The 20,464-nt window shown below is 40.1% G+C and overlaps 1 protein-coding gene across 1 annotated transcript in view; it reads left to right on the top strand.

Annotated features, from left to right (window-relative positions):
• Window positions 1-20,464, top strand: part of EPB41L4A (erythrocyte membrane protein band 4.1 like 4A) — a 203,143-nt gene that overhangs the window by 158,199 nt on the left and 24,480 nt on the right. Inside the window, exons 15-18 of the mRNA XM_063453630.1 lie at window positions 7,130-7,237; window positions 8,284-8,331; window positions 9,692-9,769; window positions 15,808-15,927. Coding sequence (XP_063309700.1) covers window positions 7,130-7,237; window positions 8,284-8,331; window positions 9,692-9,769; window positions 15,808-15,927 — 354 coding nt within the window. The remainder of the gene's footprint in view (window positions 1-7,129; window positions 7,238-8,283; window positions 8,332-9,691; window positions 9,770-15,807; window positions 15,928-20,464) is intronic.

Genomic DNA, 20,464 nt, shown 5'->3' on the forward strand with positions numbered 1-20,464 from the left:
AAATGGTTTTTACACTTCAAAATCTCTTTACTTTTGAATTGATTTTCTGTAGGATTAACATTTCATTTACTTCTGGTGCAGTCTGCAAAAGTTCAATCCCCCATTTTATTAATTTGGGCAGTAGTGACAAAGTGAGAAAATATGATCAGTTTTAATGTTCGAGTCATTTTCATAGTAGTCATTTTGTGGTTTAAGCCAGAAGACAGAATTCATATCTGGGTCAGTGAATGTACAATGCTTTGCGAACAGTGAGTGCTCTATTTTTTCAATAGAAATTGGCCATTTTATAAATTAACCTAGCTACACCCCCTGACTGTCAATCAGACCACCGATTCTGTTTCTTCCTGGGTTGGTTAGCTCAGTTGAACTAAACTCAGAGCACCTGCATTGCAAAGACTTCTCATTGAGCTGCATTGGGAAGTCTGTGATTGGACAGCCACAGAAAGTCTGGGCGGGGTTAGAGGGGGAGGGCTTGCAAAGGCTGCAGATTTGATCTGCTGCTTTTTTAAACCGTTTTTTTTTTTTTTTTTTTTTTTTTTTAATTCTTTATTTTTGCATGTGCATATAAGTTACAGACAAGCGTGCAGGGCCACAACAGCAACTGCAGGCATATTCATAGCATTGCAATGAGTGGCATGATGGTACAGCACATTTTTTTTTTTTTTTTTTTTAACATGAACAGAAAGATTGCCGGCATATTTTTGTGTAAACGTTAGAGTGATGCTGAGTAGTTTTAAGTTTAGATAAAGTACAAGATTGTGTCTGCGAGTTTTAAACAGGCTTGTGTAGCCACTGTAGGCATTTGAGTGGCACCAGCTAACATCACTATATTTCGTAGAGTCAGCATAGTTTCCAGACAGTTAAACAAGCATTATAAGGGTGTCTAAAGCGTGAAACAGTTAGTTAATAGTTTTAAAAAAAAAAGATAAAACAAGCTAGGAACATTTTTAAGGCTTATGTATATATAGGCAAACTAGGAAATGACCGCTAGAGCATACACATGAAATCACTGCATGGCTGATAGGTGCTGCAGATTCACAGTGCTCCCCTCTCTCCGCATAATCTCACTATAGCACAAAAGCACACATTTGAACTAGCAGAAGCAGGTAAGCTTCTGTGGATAGGACTAAAAAGAATATGCAACTCAGCCATATATCATTGGTAATGATGGGGTGGTCTGTCCTGGGAGTCAGCCTTGGGTGTCAGCGTAGACAGGCGGCCATTCATCCTATACCCCTGCTGGGCTGTGGGCTGCCATGTGGGGAAAGTTCATGCTGGGCTTCCAGCTGCTTGTCCTGCGCCTGATACCATGCAGTTGGTGGTTGCTGATGCGTTCTGTTCAGTCTTGAGGGCCTGGGTTTTGCATGGGGGCCCGTCGCTGCTAAGGTGTTCTGTCTCCTGGGTGTCCTTTGTCCTCGTGGATGCTTTCTCGCGGTTTCCCGGTGGGGTCGGCAGGTTAAGCGCCTCCGTGGTTGTGGTCTCGCTTTTCTACGCTTTGGGGAGGTGCGCCCCTTGGTTTGCCGCCCTGTGGGAGCCTCCGTAGTTGCGGACTGTCGCAGGCCACTGTGTGGGTGAGTACAGGGCTGTGGTGGGGTCTCTTGGTGCATTAAATGTTCGAGTTTCGTCCAGAAATCTTGAAAGTGCTGATCCAGCCGGGTGAGGATATCGTCGGCGTCGGGGCTCGGGGGCCATGTGGTCGTCACCATTTTGGCTAGGCCTCGGTCGACCTGTCGCAAGTTTGCGGTTTCAGCTCGCTGACCTGCCCGGTTTGGAGTGTCCTTCGATAATGGACCGGGATCACCCCCGCCGGTCCTAGGGGGGGGGTAACGGGGCACCCGCATAGAGGGGTGACTTCGCTTGCAGCGCCGGTTCAGCATTTTGGCCGCTGTCTCCATCCGGCCTGTAGTAGGCTGTTGCTGCCTCGACGGGGCTTGCAGTTGTTCAGAGAGCCGCCGACTACCTCGCCACATCTCAGGTGGGTCAGGCAGCCTAAACCTCGCTTGATGCTGCCCCTGTCTAGGGCAATAGGGCTGTGAAAAGGCCGTTTTTAGCAAGAGTGTGGAGGAGCTCGTCCAAAACACGTCTATCCTCCATTGCGGTCAGGCCCCGCCCCCCTAAACCGTTTTTTTTTATGCAAATGAAAATATGGATAATTAAATGCATGCAAGTTTTCAATGGGCTGCATTTTTGTGAAGAGGAGGGGGCGGTGACAGTGCAGTGTCCCTTTAACCCCTTAACGACGAGTGACGGACGAGGTCCGTCACTCAGGGGATTGCCTTAACGACGAGTGACGGACCTCGTCCGTCACCCGTTAAAATTAACCCCAGATCGCCGCAATTGCGGCGATCGTGCGGTTAATGGTGCTCCGGTCTGCCTCTGCATTAGAGGCAGACCGGGAGCACCGGATCGGGCTGTCAGAGTACATGTGCCCGCTCTGACAGCATGCCAGAGCGGGCACATGTGCTCTCTATACTCACCTCCGCCTCCCTGCACTTCCTGGTTCTGTGTGAAGTGCAGGGAGCTGGATCTTCAGTGATCCTGCCCCCTGGTGACAAAACAATAAAGTTAAATTAAAATCCCACCCCCCTTTACCCCCCCCTTTACCCCCCCTTTACCCATTTTAATATAAAATGAACCCCTTCCCTGCCAATTGATCACTGACTACAGTGATCAATTGGCAGGGATTACATTTTACTATGATCTGATTTTTTTTTTTTAACCCCTGAGGGTTAATTATTATTTTTTTAACCCTCAGGGGTTAAATTTATTTTATTAATTAATTTAAATGTTTTAAAGTTATAAATTTAGCTAGCTGGGGAGGGTGGAAGTTAGTGGGGAATTGGGGGATTTAGTATTAGGCTAACTAGGGGTTAACGTTAAAAAAAGTTTAAAAATAAGCTTTAAAAAGTTAAAAAATTAAGTTCAAAAAAGTTTTAATAACGTTTAAGTAAAAAATTTAAAAAATAAACCCTTTACCCAGTCCAAATAAAAATTAACCCCTTCCCTGCCAGTCGATCACTGCCTACAGTGATCAAAATACAGATCACAGTATTATACTGTGATCTAAATTTTTTTTAACCCCTGACGATTAACTTTTATTTATTTTTTAACCCTCAGGGGTTAAATTTATTTAATTAACTAATTTAAATATTGTATAATTAAATATTTTGCTAGCTGGGGTGGGTGGGAGTTATGGGAAAATGGGGAATTTACTGTTAGTGCTGCTTACTGCTAGTTAGGGGTTAACGTAAAAAAAAAGCTTAGAAAAATGTTAAATCTGTGAAAAAAAGTTTTACGAAAGTTTAGGAAACTTTAAAAAAATTAATAAGCAAAACAAAAGTTTAAAAAATAGTTTTAAAAAGTAAAAAAAGTTTTAAAAAGTAAAAAAATACATTTAATAACGCTCATTACCACTACACCTGGTACAAGCTAGCGGAAAAATGATCCCACGCTAAGGTTCAAAATATGGCTTTTAAAATACCCTGGGATGTCTTCTTTAAGAAATGGTATGGCTTTATGGGGTATTTGGTTTATATAGCCTGGTAAAATACTCTAAAATGGGACATGGGCACAGCGTAAAAATGTAAAGTTTGAAAAAAAATGGAATGGCTGTGTCCCAAATGTGCCCCTCCGATGTCCACATATACCTGGCAAAGGTACATACGGGGGTATTTTTGTACTCAGCAGACATAGCTGAGCAACATATGAAGTATTATACAGTGGTAGTACACATAAGGTTTGCAAAATATACTGTGCAAACTCACTTTGTGTGTCAAAAAGGCAGAAAAAACGCTTATTACCACTACACCTGGTACAAGCTAGCGGAAAAATGATCCCACGCTATGGTTCAAAATATGCCTTTTGAAATACCCTGGGATGTCTTCTTTAAGAAATGGTATGGCTTTATGGGGTATTTGGATTATATAGCCTGGTAAAATACTCTAAAATGGGACATGGGCACAGCGTAAAAATTGAAAGTTGGAAAAAAAAATGGAATGGCTGTGTCCCAAATGTGCCCCTCCGATGTCCACATATACCTGGCAAAGGTACATACGGGGGTATTTTTGTACTCAGCAGACATAGCTGAGCAACATCTGAAGTATTATACAGTGGTAGTACACATATGGTTTGCAAAATATACTGTGCAAACTCACTTTGTGTGTCAAAAAGGCAGAAAAAAACGCTTATTACCACTACACCTGGTACACGCTAACGGAAAAATGATCCCACGCTAAGGTTCAAAATATGCCTTTTGAAATACCCTGGGGTGTCTACTTTAAGAAATGGTAGGCCTTTGTGGGGTAGTTTGAATTTAAAACCTGCGAAGATGCTTGGAAATTGCACTTAGGCCCGGCGTCAAAATTCAAAGTTCGGTAAAAACTGATATGGCTTGGTCTCCTATATGGCACTGTACCTTAACGAAATAGTGCCATAGACATACAATGGGGGTGTCCTTTTACTCAGAAGACTTAGCTGAGCATAATTTGGGGGGTTTGAACTTAGTGGCACATATGAAATATACAAAATGCCCAGCAAAAATGCAATCCGTATGTAAAAAATGCACAAAATTATTTTTTACCACATACTTTGGCATGTAATGGTAAAAAAATGGGGGCATGTTAAGGCACAATATGCACCTTATGAGATACCCTGGGGTGTCTACTTTTACAAATGGTAGGCCTTTGTGGGGTTTTTTTGAACAGTCAAACTGTTATAATACCCCAAATGGAAGCATAGGCTCATTAAATCCGTCTCTCAAAATTCTACTGTGAATACTGAAAAGGACAGGTCTCCTATATGGCACTGTAGCTTCACGAAATAGTGCCAAAGACATACAATGGGGGTACCGTTGTACTCAGCAGAAGTAACTGAACACATAATAAAACTTTGTACAGGAATAGCACACACCAACTTTACAAAATACACATGAGAAGTTCTTTGTTATAAGTTTGTGTGCGAAAACCCCCAAAAAACACAATTTTACTCCAATATTTCGCAGAGGTTGGCGGTAAAATGGCTACGTAGAAAGTGTCAAAACAACCTTAGGTAAATAGCCTGTGGTGTCTACTTTATATAAATATATACTTTTGTGTGGCAATTTTGTTTTCTTTTATGGCTATTAGGCTTACAAGACAAACATACCAAATTCTAAAATCGCTCCATATTAAAAGTTTATTTTACTCCTTGTGCTTTGTGACCTGTAACTACCAAAAAAAACTGAAAATCCCAGACACATTATATATTCTGTAATTCAGAACAACTAAATGAATTTATTTTTAATTACTTTCCTTAACCTGCACTAATTAGGCACACATTATTATTGCAAAAACTGTAAAAAAAATAAAAAAATTTCATTTTTTTTGCATTTTTCTGTATTTTTTTTATAATAAATAAGCATGTATATATATATATATATATATATATATATATATATATATATATATATATGTTACATCAAATGAAAGCCCTTTCTGTCCTTTAAAAAACGGTATATAATATGTGTCGGTGCAATAAATTAGTCAAATGCAAATTGCAGTTGAACACAAACAGCAAAAAATGCCGTTGTCACAAAGTGAAAGACAAGCTTCCGAAGCTCTGTCCTTAAGGGGTTAACTGCAGATCTGAAGCCGTAAAAATCAAAATAACCATACATTTGGAACTTTTGAAAATGTGCTCTTTTTATAAACTAAACTTGAGTTGACCAATTACTGTCTTTTAAATGTAATCTTATAACCATTTTAGGTAGGGAAACATGTAGTGGCTACATTTTCTATAAATCAGAAAGCACATTATGATTCAGGATTAACAATGTGCACCTCCCAGCCAAATGACTGAAAAGCCTAGCATAATGAACACTATGAATAACAAATAGACACATGCAGCATTTATTATATCTGCAACAAACACACAGGGGAAGCTAGTTTGCTGGACGATACTGGTCACTGATGGCGGCCCAGTATTATCAGGGAGTAGTTGATGGAATTCTAGTAGCCTTCATAGATTCCTTGTGTGAAGTTTATATAATCATATTGCTATTATTTTAAGAACAGTTTTACTTTGGGGATATAAATCTGTGTTTTGTAAAGGATATCCCTGCTTGAAGTCTGGTAATCCAGTTACTTTCACAGTATCTCAGATTAAACCATAGTCCATTGGTATGTGTTGTAGGGACCATGATGCCATGACCAGTGATCTCCATCACAGTTATACATTTTCTACCAGAACTGATTGAATACTTTTAAAGCTAATCTTCCGACATGGTGGCAGTTTGGTTTTACTGCGGATCTGACATCTAGCAGAATGATACCTTATTTTGTCCTTCCATTATTCTAGTATCATGGGATTTATTTGCTAGCTAGCTGATGTACACTTCTGATGTCTTGTGTCCAATGGTAGACCCACACTGGCTGTTACTGCCCAGGGGCTGGTGGTTATGATCAAATATGGTCAATATGAAAATTGGTGCATCTCGTGTTTTGCCACCTGTGCCAGTAGGTGCCAACATTGTACGTTTACGAATATTACAAGCCACGGAAGAGAAGGTTTTAACAATGCATAGAGCTAGTTACTCATTGTGAAGATCAGTATATGGTATTGTTAGTGTTAGATATGTCAGAGAAGCCTTATCATCTGAAATCATGAATGTGGCCCATTCCTGTGTATCACAACTTTCATTATTTTTTTAATCTTGGCCGATTACATGTAAATAATATTTAAACAAAAACAGCTGACATGTAGCCTAAAAAATGGGGACTCTGAATCCAATTAGTCTTTTATTGAATGGACCTCATTTTGTGTTGAATGGTATTAGTCATATTCCGTTCTGCTGCAGCATTATATTATGTGCTATAGGTATATGATATATTCTACCCGTTATGGTACAGAGGAAATTATATCCACCATAAAATGATATTCATGGCAACGGTTCATTCACCATCAAGAATAGGCAAACCCTGTAGCAATCACTACAACTGCCATTCATAGCCAGGTTCCTAAGCCACCTGCTATGTGGCTGCCCTAATGTGCCACCATGGCCACATTCCACCCAGTTCCATTAATTTTTATTTTCATTGGTGATGATAAATTAAATTTGCAATCGTGAACATTTTTTTCTTTTTTTTTCTTTCAGTGGATTGTACAATTCTCCCAGCGATCGCAATAAATCACCAAAGTTTCCCACCCCAAGGCGGCGTAATCAATCCGGCAGTGACAATGAATCAGGTCAGCTCATCAAAAGGTAAGGTTCTCCCGTCATTTGCACATATACAAACATGGCATAACTATAGCAAAGCTATATGTGAATGTTTGCGAACGGTCTAAAAACAACTGTTTAACCCTGAAATTTGACAGTCAGTAAGGTGTCACCCAGTACATACTTTGTTAAGATCTGCCTTCTATCCTTGCCCATAATGATCCACGTAATTTCACCAGAAGATATTGTCATTTTTGCCCTGCCGTTTGACTCATGATTATTTCACTGTATTTTTCTGCCATTTTTGGTTCGTCCGACTGTTTTTCCGGACGAGAGGGGGGGTCCAGAACAAAATTTTAGATTTCTGGAATAAAAAAACAGTAGTTCGGAAGAACCACATTTTTCCGCCATTTACAAGTCTAATGTCTACATATTTATATTATACTTATTGTAATATGTATTGATAGTGCCGTTACTATACAGTAACTAACAACATTATACTAACATCTTCTCTGTAATGTTACCTGTCTCTAAATACCCCAGCTCTCCATCTGCTGTACAAGCACTATGGAAATACAAAAATCATTATTGCATTTTTCGTTATCACTATGGCTAGTTTTCATTGTAATTTCCTCCTGAAATGTACATCTTGACAAGTTGGTGATGGCTTGTTGTAAAAATAGATTATCTATATTGTTATCTATATTCTTTCAAATGTTATTTGTACACATAAAGAAGTAACATTTAGTTTTGTGATAATCTCTCAAGTTCACATTAGGTGTTTTTTGTTTCAACGTCCCACAGCAAGCAAGACTGCCTGGGGGCTGGGGGAGAAATTGACCCCTGTACTAATAACAGAGGGGAGCTGAGGGGATGCTGAAGGATAAGCAGATTTCATATCGAACAGGAAATAAATTGAGGGATAATAAAATTACCATTTATGCCTTTTAATTTAAAATGCACATTAATTCAACCCTTCCTTCGTGAACAGATATGTGTTTGTCTTAAACCATTTAAAAATTTATAGGGATTTTTTTCTTCTGAAACATTTGATTATTTTTTTTCATTTTTTTTTATTTTTTTTTTTACAGGAAAGGACAGAACAGTGGAGAGGATTCAGATCTAAAGCACAGAAGGAGGTATGAAAATACAAGATAAATATAACTATTTGACCTTCCTGAAAGAAAAGCTGTTTGTATGTTCTGTTGTGATGCCAGAAAGGCTGAGTTAATGGTCCTTCAATTAAAGCTGTGGGGGGGGGGGGTTGTGCTTAGCTTTTTTCACGTAACACTCATCAACATGATCTCGAGAATCCGCACACATTTTAACTGAAATGGGACGCTCGGCCATGTTCTCCAAGAGAAGGCACGTTAGCTACTGTGAAGTTTAGGGTTAGGAGCTGCACTACAGCTCTGGGAGCTAGGAAGGTTTGTATTAAAGTGAGGGTTAAAATTAGGGAATAATTTGAGTTGTGGATTAATGGTATACTAATTATTCATGTTTTGATATGGATATTAAATGTCAGAGCATTGTTTTGTTTTCCGTGGTAAGAATTACTGTGTGTAATTGTCATGGCCTACGACCCTGTCCATGGACGATGGTTAATGTATGGACTTTGTCGATCTTTCCCAGTGTTGCGCAATACTTAGTCATATTCAGTTTGGCAATGTTCCCAGATTGTTCCTATAGTAACTACAGACAGAATTCCATGAAAATAGCTGAACAAGTAACACACACCTTGTTCTCTTAATACTCCAGGCACTACGGAGAGAGGGATCATATGAGGCAATGATGATTGCTCTTAGAACACTACCCACTTAGACATCCCAGAGGGTTCTCTTGGATGGAATGCAGGTTGCTCTCGTAGTACTTCTGTTCATACATTATAAGTGGGGAAATCTCAAATACTTATCGTTCAAACTGTAAATATCTGTCTATAACTGTGAGTTTCGGTCGCTCGCATAAATGGTAGACCCTTCTTCAATGCACACACTGATCCTGTAGGAAAAATTACAGAATGGGAAGGAGAGTGGAACAGTAAATAAGAGGTTACTACTGGTAGTGGGAAGCTTTCTTAAACAACCATGGATGCTGTTTTTTGATGGATAATTGAGATATATATATATGTATAATATGCATCTAAATTTGACTGTGATTGCCATGTTGTCTAGGGATCGACTGATTATTGGTCTGGCTGATATTATCGGCCGATGTTCTGTATTTTCAGCAATATCGGTATCAGCCAATAACGATACCGATATTGCTGATAATGCAGACTAAACATGTTCAGTTAACAGTAGATTTGTGTAGAAATTGATTATTTTTTCAAAATGGTTAATGTACAGAATATCGGTAAGTTATCAGCCTGAAAATTCACAGATTATCGGTATCGGCTCTAAAAAAAATCAATATCGGTCAATCCCTAATGTTATTCTTTACAAACGGATGGATATGTTATAGTAAATCACGCTTCATTCATGCCTAACTTTTCCCTTCTAGATCACGATCACGATGTAACACAAGCAGTGGCAGTGAGTCTGAAAATTGCAACAGGGAACATCGCAAGAAGAGGAATCGGTAACTGCCCTTCCAACACTTTTTAATGGTTTCCTTTTTACATTTAAAACTGCATTGCGTTCTAACAGTTCTAGCCAAAGGGTCATCCTAACTGTATACGGACAGAAAGCTAGACTTACACTTACTAGTGTCACTTGCACATTGAACGTGATTCTTATCTAACAACAAGTAAAACAGGAGAAGAGGAGTGTTTTGGTAGATCCTCATAGGTTTAGCAAGTCATTAAATTCCAATCTGTATGTTTGGAAATCCTAATTATGCATTGTGTTTCTCATTGCATCTGCTGTGCGTTTGGGATTTGACAGTTACATCTTCCAGTGCTCCCCATGGCTGTTTTTTATAGGGAACGATGACTGAATGTGAAGAGGTTATTCTATTTACTGTCTCACATACCATCGTGTACCAAAGGCATTATCTTAACTGAACGTGCATAGTTTGCATTGGTGGCTTCAATGGCCCAATACATGTCCAATAAATGTCAGTGGTTTTATAGAACTCTCACACACTCATTGCTTTTATCATGGGTAATATCCAGATCCTATGTTACACAATAATTCTCTTTTGTCCATAACGTGTGGAATTGAAGGACCATTGTTCGTGAGACACAAGTTCTGCTTGTAAGTTGATCTGGAAAATATATTGCTATGTGAAGTTTGCTTATATAAGATTGAATTATTTTATTGGATCACTTACATCTGATCTGTAGCTTTTCAGTTTTTCATAACGATATGTTCTCTGTGAAATACTGATCAAGGCTGTGTTGGGATTTCATTGAATTTCTAACACAGTCCAAAGATACAATAAGACAAAGTAAGGACTACTTGTGTAATGCTCAAGTCTGAGGTTGACAAAAGGAGGATCTCAACTTCCAACTTTGTTCTACATATGATGGCTCTGGGATTTAAGCTCTATCCATGGGATCCTCCATCCAAAGGGATCCTCCATAGACCTCCTTGTTGTACTCCTGCGCATGCGTGACACAAAAGAGCTGACACCAGGAGCCAAAGAGAACAGCAGGATAAAGATAGCAGCGGCCTCTAGTGACAGCCTGAGATCAGTAAACTTACTTCCCCTGCTTAAACATTTTATATACTCTACAAGTCAAGCTAAAATTATGAAAGTGTTCTCATACAGTGCTTTCAAAGTTGGATACTGAATTGAGAATTCCAAGTTAAGGTAAAAATTCTCTAAGTCAAAGCTATTCTTTCATTTCGGCTAACTTAAACCATAAATTCTCTTTGAATTCTCACTATAGTGAATAGCCTTGTTAGTGCTTTTATTTCTATCACAAGTTGCTTTCTCATGGTTGCTAAGCAGCTCCTTGGGCTCCATCTAGTGGTGTGATACACATTAATGGAACATTCTAACGACCTCAGGGATTAACAGAATGCCCTTCTATCTAATTTCATAAAAACGCAGATTTCAGAAAAAAAAAGGGACATTCTAAGCACCATCACCACTTCATACTTCTGGTAAAAAAATTTAAAAGAGTCTGTTTTAGGCGTTACGCGCATCTGGGCTTTTGTTCTTGTGCTGCTGGCAGTATACTCTGCGCTTGCTTTCAACTCTAATAACAAGATGAATGTACAGACCTGCACACTTTGATTTTATTTCTATTTTGTGAGTCGTTTTTTTTATTTTTTTGTTTGGCTCCTTTAGTTATCGTTGATTTCAGACAGGGTCACGGATCTTATATACTGGGAACGATATTCACGATTCTCTGTTAACTTTGGAGAACATCACCTGAGAACCTTTAATACTAGGTGCTTCCAACAGCTGATTTCCAGACATATGGGGACAGCACGATGTGTCAGCCTGTAGATAATTCTGCATCCCCTTGCAGCTAGCAGTGTAAATTTTGCAGTATTTTCTGGTTGTTCTATAGAATAACATTGTTGCATTCTATCTCTTTCTGAATTATTTTTTTTACACCCTTCTGCACTAATTACCTCTAAAATATTTATCAGTACTACCTTGTCAATCAGAGTGCCGAGATTTACACTGCCAGTTATCAGTGAGATGTGCAAGCATGCTTATTGGGATATCCCTCTCACTCTCGCAGAGTTCAGAATGTCTAGTGTTGCCAACTCTATCCATCACTGGCACTGGACATACCAATAAATTGAAGTGAAACAAATCATGGATTACTTCATTCTCCTTGTTACATGATCATACTGTAGTATATAGCAGAGTTTCCAAATTAGTTTTCCGCGGAACCTAGAACAAAACTGGGATTTCACCGCGATTTACTCACATTCATCATGGCCGCCACTCCTTGCTGTTCCTAGAACTCAGAAACCGCAGAGGTTATGAGAACGCAATCTAAATCCCGCCCCCGGCCATTTCAGACTCACTCGGTTGTGAGCAATGATACAGGACAGTCACTTGTAGCAAACCTCATTCTTTCAGGCTCGGCTATTTTTCAGGCAGTATTATGCCCAATCTGGCTTCACATAGAAGGGACATTATTGGTTTTACTGTGCTGCCCTTTAGATGGAACGCCCAATGTGGCATCTGTGGATTGTTTTTTTTATTTTTAAGTCACACTGTGCTGGTGAAAAGTGTGCTGCTAAAAATATTTGTATATCACACTTTTGTCTTACAATAATTTTTTTTTTTTTTTTTGTAAAACCTCTTTAGAAATCATTTTATATAAAAAAAAAAATAAATATATATATATTTTGCTCCTAAGTACTACAATCTGTTTACTGTAGAAATCAGTGTATCTGTAAAAAACTAAAAAAAACATTGCTTCTGCTCCAAAAGTACAAACATTTTTACTTTGAAGTTATGAAATACAACAGTGCACTTTGCTCCAATACTGACCCAAAAACCTCACTTGCTTACCAAGAGCTGAGAACAGAACGGCTTCCTTTGTAGTCAGGTAGTGAAATCTCTATATTTCCAGTGTTCATATTGCTCCAAGGCTGAGCCGAATTTGACCAAAAAAAACAAACATAGAAAACATTATATTCTGCTCGTTAAATAGAAAAGGAGCAACAGATGAGAAAACTCACATTGCTGCTCCGATGGGCTAGGTGAGCAATATGGGCATAACCCAGAGATCATGTTGTATCCAAAAAATGAAGGGTTTTGTGCTCACTTCCTTTTTGCTCATTGAAAGCCTTGTTCTATGGTGCATTCTTGGTGTAACGTGATGTTAGTACAAAGGCTTCCACAGGAAAAATGAGTTGGGAGCCCCTGATATTTAGTATAGTATATAACAAAGGGCAAACAGTAACACTGTAACATTGCTAGTATAGATAATGTAACGTGATGTTCTTGGGGCCAGTAAATACACACTCTATATAGGAAAATGTTCATGGAGCTAATTTGTAGTGCATTGATCGTCAGGATTTATTCCAATATCAGTCCGTTCCTATTGATCTTCCACCTGCTAATTACCGAAATCGTTAAGGCAATATCGCCTCTTCCTCTCATTAACTCTGAATGACGTCATTGTCTCTGGGATCTGGATTTAGCAGGATCGATACAGAAGACAGCTTCATGATAAATTAATAGAAACACAATAATAACACCCAGGGAACATTGATAACGTAGAAAGTGGGATACAGTTTTGTCCTTTTAGTTGGCAGTCCTGCTTCACAATAACAGGATAATTTTATTGGCTAATTATGTAGTATTAGAGTGCAAGCTCTGCAGACCCCTCTTAGATCTTAAATGCTCCTCTGAAAATGACCCTCAGCAACCTACAGTTCCTGTCCTATTTTGTAATTGTGTAATTCATTGTTTCATTTCCCCCTTTTACAATATTGTACAGCGCTGCTGAATATGTTGGCGCTCTATAAATGATAATAATAATAATAATAATAATAATAATAAATGAGCTGCTTCACTTTTGTGTAAAATACCCGGAGAAGATCGAAGTGGCTTTTAGGAGCTTGCACTTAAATCAGCTTAACAAATGGATTTCTCACCTTCTCTGGTATTCCAAGCTTCTGTGGATAATGTATGTTTTATGATAACCTTCCAGGAACATTACTTAAAACAAATTAGGCCTCAATTGAATATTTTTGGGTAAGCTTTTCAAATTATGTAATATTATTTCTAATAAACTTTTAAAATTATTTGATATTTAGAAAAGTATTTTAATATTTTGCTATTTTTGATATAGTGATATATATTTTTTATATATATTTTAAATTTTTTAATATTTTGCAAATATATATATATATAATTTAAAATGTTATCTAAAATATTAAATCATTTGGAAAGCTTATTCAAAAATATTAGGCCTTGTTTGGTTACGTGGCTATAAATTGCCTCCTGATAAATATTACACAAATCAGCGTCATCCTTTGGGGGAAAGTACACGTGGAGGTGTAACCAACAGGAAGCCCCTGGCGATTGCTGCAGTTTGAGAATGTGGCCCCTGAATTCTGTTGTGTGTGCTAGGAGCCTGCACCATTCTCCAGTGTAAAGCCCGAGCCCAGCTGCTATAAAATGGATGTGATCATTACAGGGACCATTGCTTGGAGTTTTATTCCCTAAGTAATAAATGCAGAGGCCGATGCTTTGGTTAAATTGCTAGTTAAGCCCGTGGAGCCAGTGACCTGTTTTATTCGCTCCTCTCTCTGCTTTCCTGACTTGTTATGGGTGAGTGAGCTCCTGAGAGTGGAGTTCAGAGAGGAGAAAGCCACTTGTTATTATAAATTATTTGGAGGAGAATTTGGCACAGAACGTGAGCGTGTCGGAAATCTTTTGACTCGTTCGTGGTCTCAGCAGGAGATTGTCATCCCGTGTTGTAGCTGAGAGATTGCATGTGAAATTGCCTACATTAATGTCATTATAGGTTTTCTTGCTTACTTGTCTCTGTGACATGTTTGCAATTCCTGTCTGTTCCTGTCTCTCTTGTAAAGTACCTCCACCTGTCAATCTTCCATCTCCTGCCATTTAGACCTTTATTCAGTCACGCCTGCTGTTTGTGTTCAGGCCAATGCTTAGCACGCAACCTGGGTTGTTCAGAATGTAAATGTACAGATTACTCATAAAGCATATTAAATTATACTTCTAATCCTTTTATTATTGTAGTCTAGTTACCGGTCTGTGCTCTAACTCCCATCCTGACTAAAAAGACCCTTAATTTATCCTATTGCATCATTCTTCAATGACCCTCCCAAGATAGGCAGAAATAAATAAATAAATCATGTTATGCTTTTCCTTCTGTACAAAAACTGAAAACAAAATGACTTAACTCTATGAATTCTCTTAAAGGGTTACTCCAAACACCACAACCACATCAATGATTTGAAGTGGTCATGGTGTGTGGATTTTCTTTGTGCAGTGTTTTGCTATGAAGCTGGATGTCGTTAATCTGCCTATAATAGAGGAGACCAGGAGCCTGCCCCCCATTACTGGGAAACGGGGCCAGGATACTCCTCACATTATGACCAATACAGTCATAGCAGCTATGATAATTAATACATTATCACAGTTGTGATCCCCTTTTCCCCGGAACGCATTGTTAAAATAAATCTATTTTTAATATATTGAGGCATTTGCTGAGAATTAACCCCTTGCATTGCAGTTGCTCACTCTGTCATGGCAGAAGGCTCTGCAGTTGTGATTTAAAGATGACGATCAGATACATGAAATCGTGTGGTCACTAAACGGAAATATTTAATTCCCAGGTCTGTTCCCAATATAGTGAATACACCTGCATTTTTACTGGGGATAATCTGATTTCACCATAACGTTATTACAATCATCTAGTTTGTATTTTTTTTTTTAAGGATCTGTCCATATGCGACTATCAGGGTTGATTTAATTTGACAAGTGTGGGGAACGGAATATTAGATGCATTTTGGAGAGCAGTGAAGTGGAACAATGCGTGTGGAAAACCAAAACTAGTTTTAAAATACTTTTTAACATTTCTTTTTTGCTATTGACTGTTTCTGTATTTTTTATCGGTGGAAAGGGAGGGAGCTAAATTATATGTTGGGTATAATAGGGCAAGCTGGCAGCATTAGTCGCATGAGTGAACGTCCGAGCAAAAACAGTGTGTGTTTTTATTATAGGTTACGGCAGGAAAATGACATGGTAGATTCGGCTCCGCAGTGGGAAGCCGTTTTACGAAGACAAAAGGAGAAGAACCAGCCTGACCCCAACCACAGAAAATCCAGACACCGATCACGATCGTACGTAAAAACACTCTGTGTCTCTGCTTACAATGATTGTACACTATATATACTCATACTACAGTGTATAGACTGCATCCTATTATGGATGTCAGGTCTAGAATATAATGTCTATCCATCACGGATGCTTTCATGAAGCTGATAGTTTAGTTTTTCCTTAAATGATGCATCGCCTTTCTGGTTGCTATGATACTAATAGAGAAGAGTTTAGGAGCGTCATGTCTTGGTTACATGTACTCAGTCTCAAGCGCAACTATACTTTTATTATTTTTATTTCAAATTTCTGCCTGTACAAACTTTTTTTTTTCTTTCACAAAACTATTTAGTCTGCAATGAAGATATGTGTCTGTGGATGTATCTAGTAGCCTTTCGTGTTTTACTTTTCCAAAAGCAAATCTTTGTCCGACACAATGTACCTCTTCTTTATTTGTGTATATTTAGGGAGTATTTGACCTGCCTAGATTAATCCATTAATAAAATTAAATGTAATATTTCTTACACGTATAGCATTAGAAATACAAATTAGGGCAGAGTCAGATCGTCTGTGAGTGTTATCTCACCCAATGCTTTCCATGTGAGTGCTAATTGCCCCATTTCACCAATTGGATGCCTTTCATAGATAAGCATAATTGTCAGCATTCAACTTCAATCACCGATTATTGAACGTCTTCATTAGGAAGTGCCTCTACTGGCTGTCTGACGGACACACTTATGACATACTAACTGACATTTGTAAACATTGCCATTTCTTAAAAACACTTCATGGACAGGGACTCTGCACCAAAACCACTGCACTAATATGTGGTGATAGATTGTAAGCTGATTTGAGCGGGTCCTTCTGCTCTGTTAATATCTGTCTTGTCATTTACGTGTTGTCAGATACCCCTTTTCTATAATTGTAAATCGCTGTGCAATATGTTGGCGCTATATAAATGCCAGTAATAATAATCGTAATAGTTTTGGTGATTATACAGTGCTAATTGTGGGCAGTTATAGGTTCGATTTGTTTACATTAGACCCATACGAGAGCAGTGTAGAATGCTGTGCGTGATGTCCCTCGGCAGCAATACTTTGTGTATTTATTATCATTTGTTCTCTAGTACAGTAACACAATTAGTAATAAAGTCCTATATAAATTCCACCCAGCAAGAAAAAGCTAAACACGATGCTGGATCGCTGCGGGGCCATTCTGAAGCCCAGTAATTGCCGACTTCAAAGTAAAACCCTCTGCTCTGACTCACATAACTGAGAACCATTCTAAACATAACTGGGCGACCAATCAATCACAAATGAAGTAAATCAAAGTAAATCATAAGTGGGTGTTGGATTCTCAGTTTTGTTTTATTTTGTTATTATTAGGAAATATTGATAATCTGTAATAAAAATATAGCTTTCAGAGTGCTCATTTCCTGTCTCTCCAGAGCAGTGGATTATTTAAAAGAACACTCAATTTATAACTTATTTTTTGTAATAACTTAGTTTAATTTAGTTGATATACCTCCACAGAAAACATGCATGTATTTTTCTGCAAATGTATTTTGGGGTCATATAAAAGAGGAGCTTGTAAAAGCTGCAGACCTAATCACGGGCGTCCGCAGGAATATTTCCGGGGGGGGGAGGGGGGGGGGCATAATTATAATGACATCCATGCTTGGTACCTTTTTGACATTGTCATGAAAGGGAAGGGGCATATTCATTATCACATAAAGCCAGGGTGAATAGCTTTTTCACAATTGTGGTGTCAGGAATATATGTTTGTATTCCTGACACTATATTGTTCCTTTAAGCAAATTAAAGGACCATTCTGGTCACCATAACAACTTCACCTAAATGAAAATGCTATGATGCCAGGAAGCCCCTGGGTGCTCTCTTTCCTTTAGGGGGTTAAATCGCTCTCAAATGGTTTAACCCCAAACGCTTCCTCCAGCTCCAGGTCGCTCAGTGGTATTCGGCTTCTGAAACAGAGTTTCAGGAAGTGCAGATTGACGTCAGGCATGGGTGCCGCTGATTGGCTAGAGTGGACAGTTGACACTCTAAGCCAATCGCTAGTTCCCGGGTCATAAAATATTTTTATTTTTTTATGAATGGGGAGTTACTGATTGGCTTAGAGTGCTAGCTGACCGCTCTAGCCAATCAGCAACACCCCTACCCAACTGCACTCTGTGCTTCCTGACACTCAGTAAATAAAAGTGAACACATTAACACTGATATTTTTTTTTTACCTTTGGAGATGAGAAGGTCCAAAGTTTCGCTGCCAGGCCCAGGTACCAAAGCCTTATGATGTGGTGTCCAGAATAAAGTGAAGGGTTCACTTCATTTGTCCTTTCTGCTCCAATCTCCTTTTCCTCTCCTTCATTTGTCAGTCTTCTTTTTCTTCTGACACTGTTTTCTATCCTTGGCTCCTTTACCTTTCTGCTACTTTCTGCTTATTTTGCGCACTTCTGCTCCTTTCTCATTCTGATCCCTTTCTGCTCCTTGCAGACCCTTTCTGCTCCTTTTTCTACTTTACCTTTGTGCTCCTTGCTGTCCATTTCTGCTCCTTCTCCTACTTTACCTATGTGCTCCTTCTGATTCTTTCTGCTCCTTTACCTTTGTGCTCCTTCTGTCCCTTTCTGCTCCTTGCAGGCCCTTCCTGCTCATTCTCCTACTTTACGTTTGTGCTCCTTCTGCCCCTTCCAGCTCATTTCTGGCCCTTTCTGCTCCTTCTACTTTACCTTTGTGCAGCTTTACCTTCCAGCTCCTTGCTGATCCTTCCTGTTCATTTCTGTTCCTTTGTGCTCCTTTACCTTTGTGCTCCTTCTGTCCCTTTCTGCTCCTTGCAGGCCCTTCCTGCTCATTCTCCTACTTTACGTTTGTGATCCTTGCTGTCCCTTCAAGCTCCTTGCTGCCCCTTTCTGCTCCTTGATGTCCCTTCCTGCTCATTTCTGTTCCTTCTCCTTTATGCTCCTTCTCTTACTTTACCTTCCTGCTCCTTGCTGACTCTTCATGTAGGCTGTCTCCCCCATCCCTCACTTCCATAGGCGTGTGCACGGGGTGTGTCGGGTGTGCCTGGGCTCACCCTAATCCCCGCGGCATGCCAATGGATTGAGACCGGCAGGGGAGATCTCTGGATCTCCCCGGTCAGCTCATGCAGAGCCGGCGCTATCCGAGCGGCGGCTCTGGTCTAAGCCTCCATGGGCCGGTGGGGAGATCAAAGATCTACCTCACCGGTCCACAGCAGCATGGAGGGAGGCAGCAGAGAACCCGTGCTAGAGTTCACTCTCCACTGAACCACCAGGGAAGGCAGCAGCACGGGGATATTAACTAATCTGCCCCCACCTCCACACAAAAATACAGCACACACACACACAAACAGCACCTACACACATACAGCACACACAGCCCACAAACAGCACCTACACACATACAGCACCCTCGCACACAGCACCCACACACATACAACACCCACACACACACAGCACACTAACCGCATCCTCACAAACACACAACACCCGCACAGCACCCACACACAAACAGCATCCTCACAAACACACAACACCCGCACAGCACCCACACACAAACAGCACCCTCACAAACACACAACACCCACACACAGCACACAAACAGCACACTAACAGGACCCTAACAAACACGCACACACAAACACCCTCACACACACACAGCACACTACCAGTTCCCTCACACACAGCACACAAACAGCACACACACAAACACCCTCACCCACATAGCACACTACCAGCACCCTCACACACTACCAGCACCCTTACACACACAGCACCCTCACACAGCACACACACACAGCAGTGTATGTATGTGTATGGGTATATATATATATATATATATATATATATACACATACATACATACATACATACATACATACATACATATACACGTGGCGTGTGTTTGTGCTTTAGGGCGCACGCCTATGCTCACTTCCCTAATCTATAGGCTGCCCCCCATGCCTCACTTCCCTAATCTATCGGCTGCCCCCCCCAGCCTCACTCCCCAAATCTATAGGATCCCCCCCCCCCCACAGCCTCACTCCCCTAATCTATAGGCTGCCCCCCCCCCCCCCCCCCACAGCCTCACTCCCCTAATCTATAGGCTATCTCAAACCCCCCCCCCCATCCCTCACTTACCTGATCTGTTGCTCCCCTGGATTCAGTCAGCAGAGAGAACCAGCTTCCTATCCCTGTCTCTCTCCATACACAGCGCCTACTGGCCGGCGCCGGTATTGCAGTTCATTTTCAATCACACGAAAAATAGCAGAACAAGCTGTGAAAAATCCAGGGGGGGGGGGGGGGTGGCAAGTGCCCTCCCTTTCTCCCCCTGCGGACACCCATGGACCTATTGTCAGGGCTGTATTTCGCATTAGGCGAGTAGGCACCCGCCTACTTTGCCCAGAAAGTGTTCGGATCGAAGGTGCCTAGACTAAGTAATCCAGATGTAAAGTTTTGACCGGCACGGTGAGCATCCTCCGATCCGCAGTAGAGTTCCACAATGCTGGGTGGAAACACTGAGTGATACACACTGT

Source organism: Pelobates fuscus, chromosome 5 (assembly GCF_036172605.1).
Source record: "Pelobates fuscus isolate aPelFus1 chromosome 5, aPelFus1.pri, whole genome shotgun sequence".
Classification (NCBI taxonomy): Eukaryota; Metazoa; Chordata; class Amphibia; order Anura; family Pelobatidae; genus Pelobates; species Pelobates fuscus.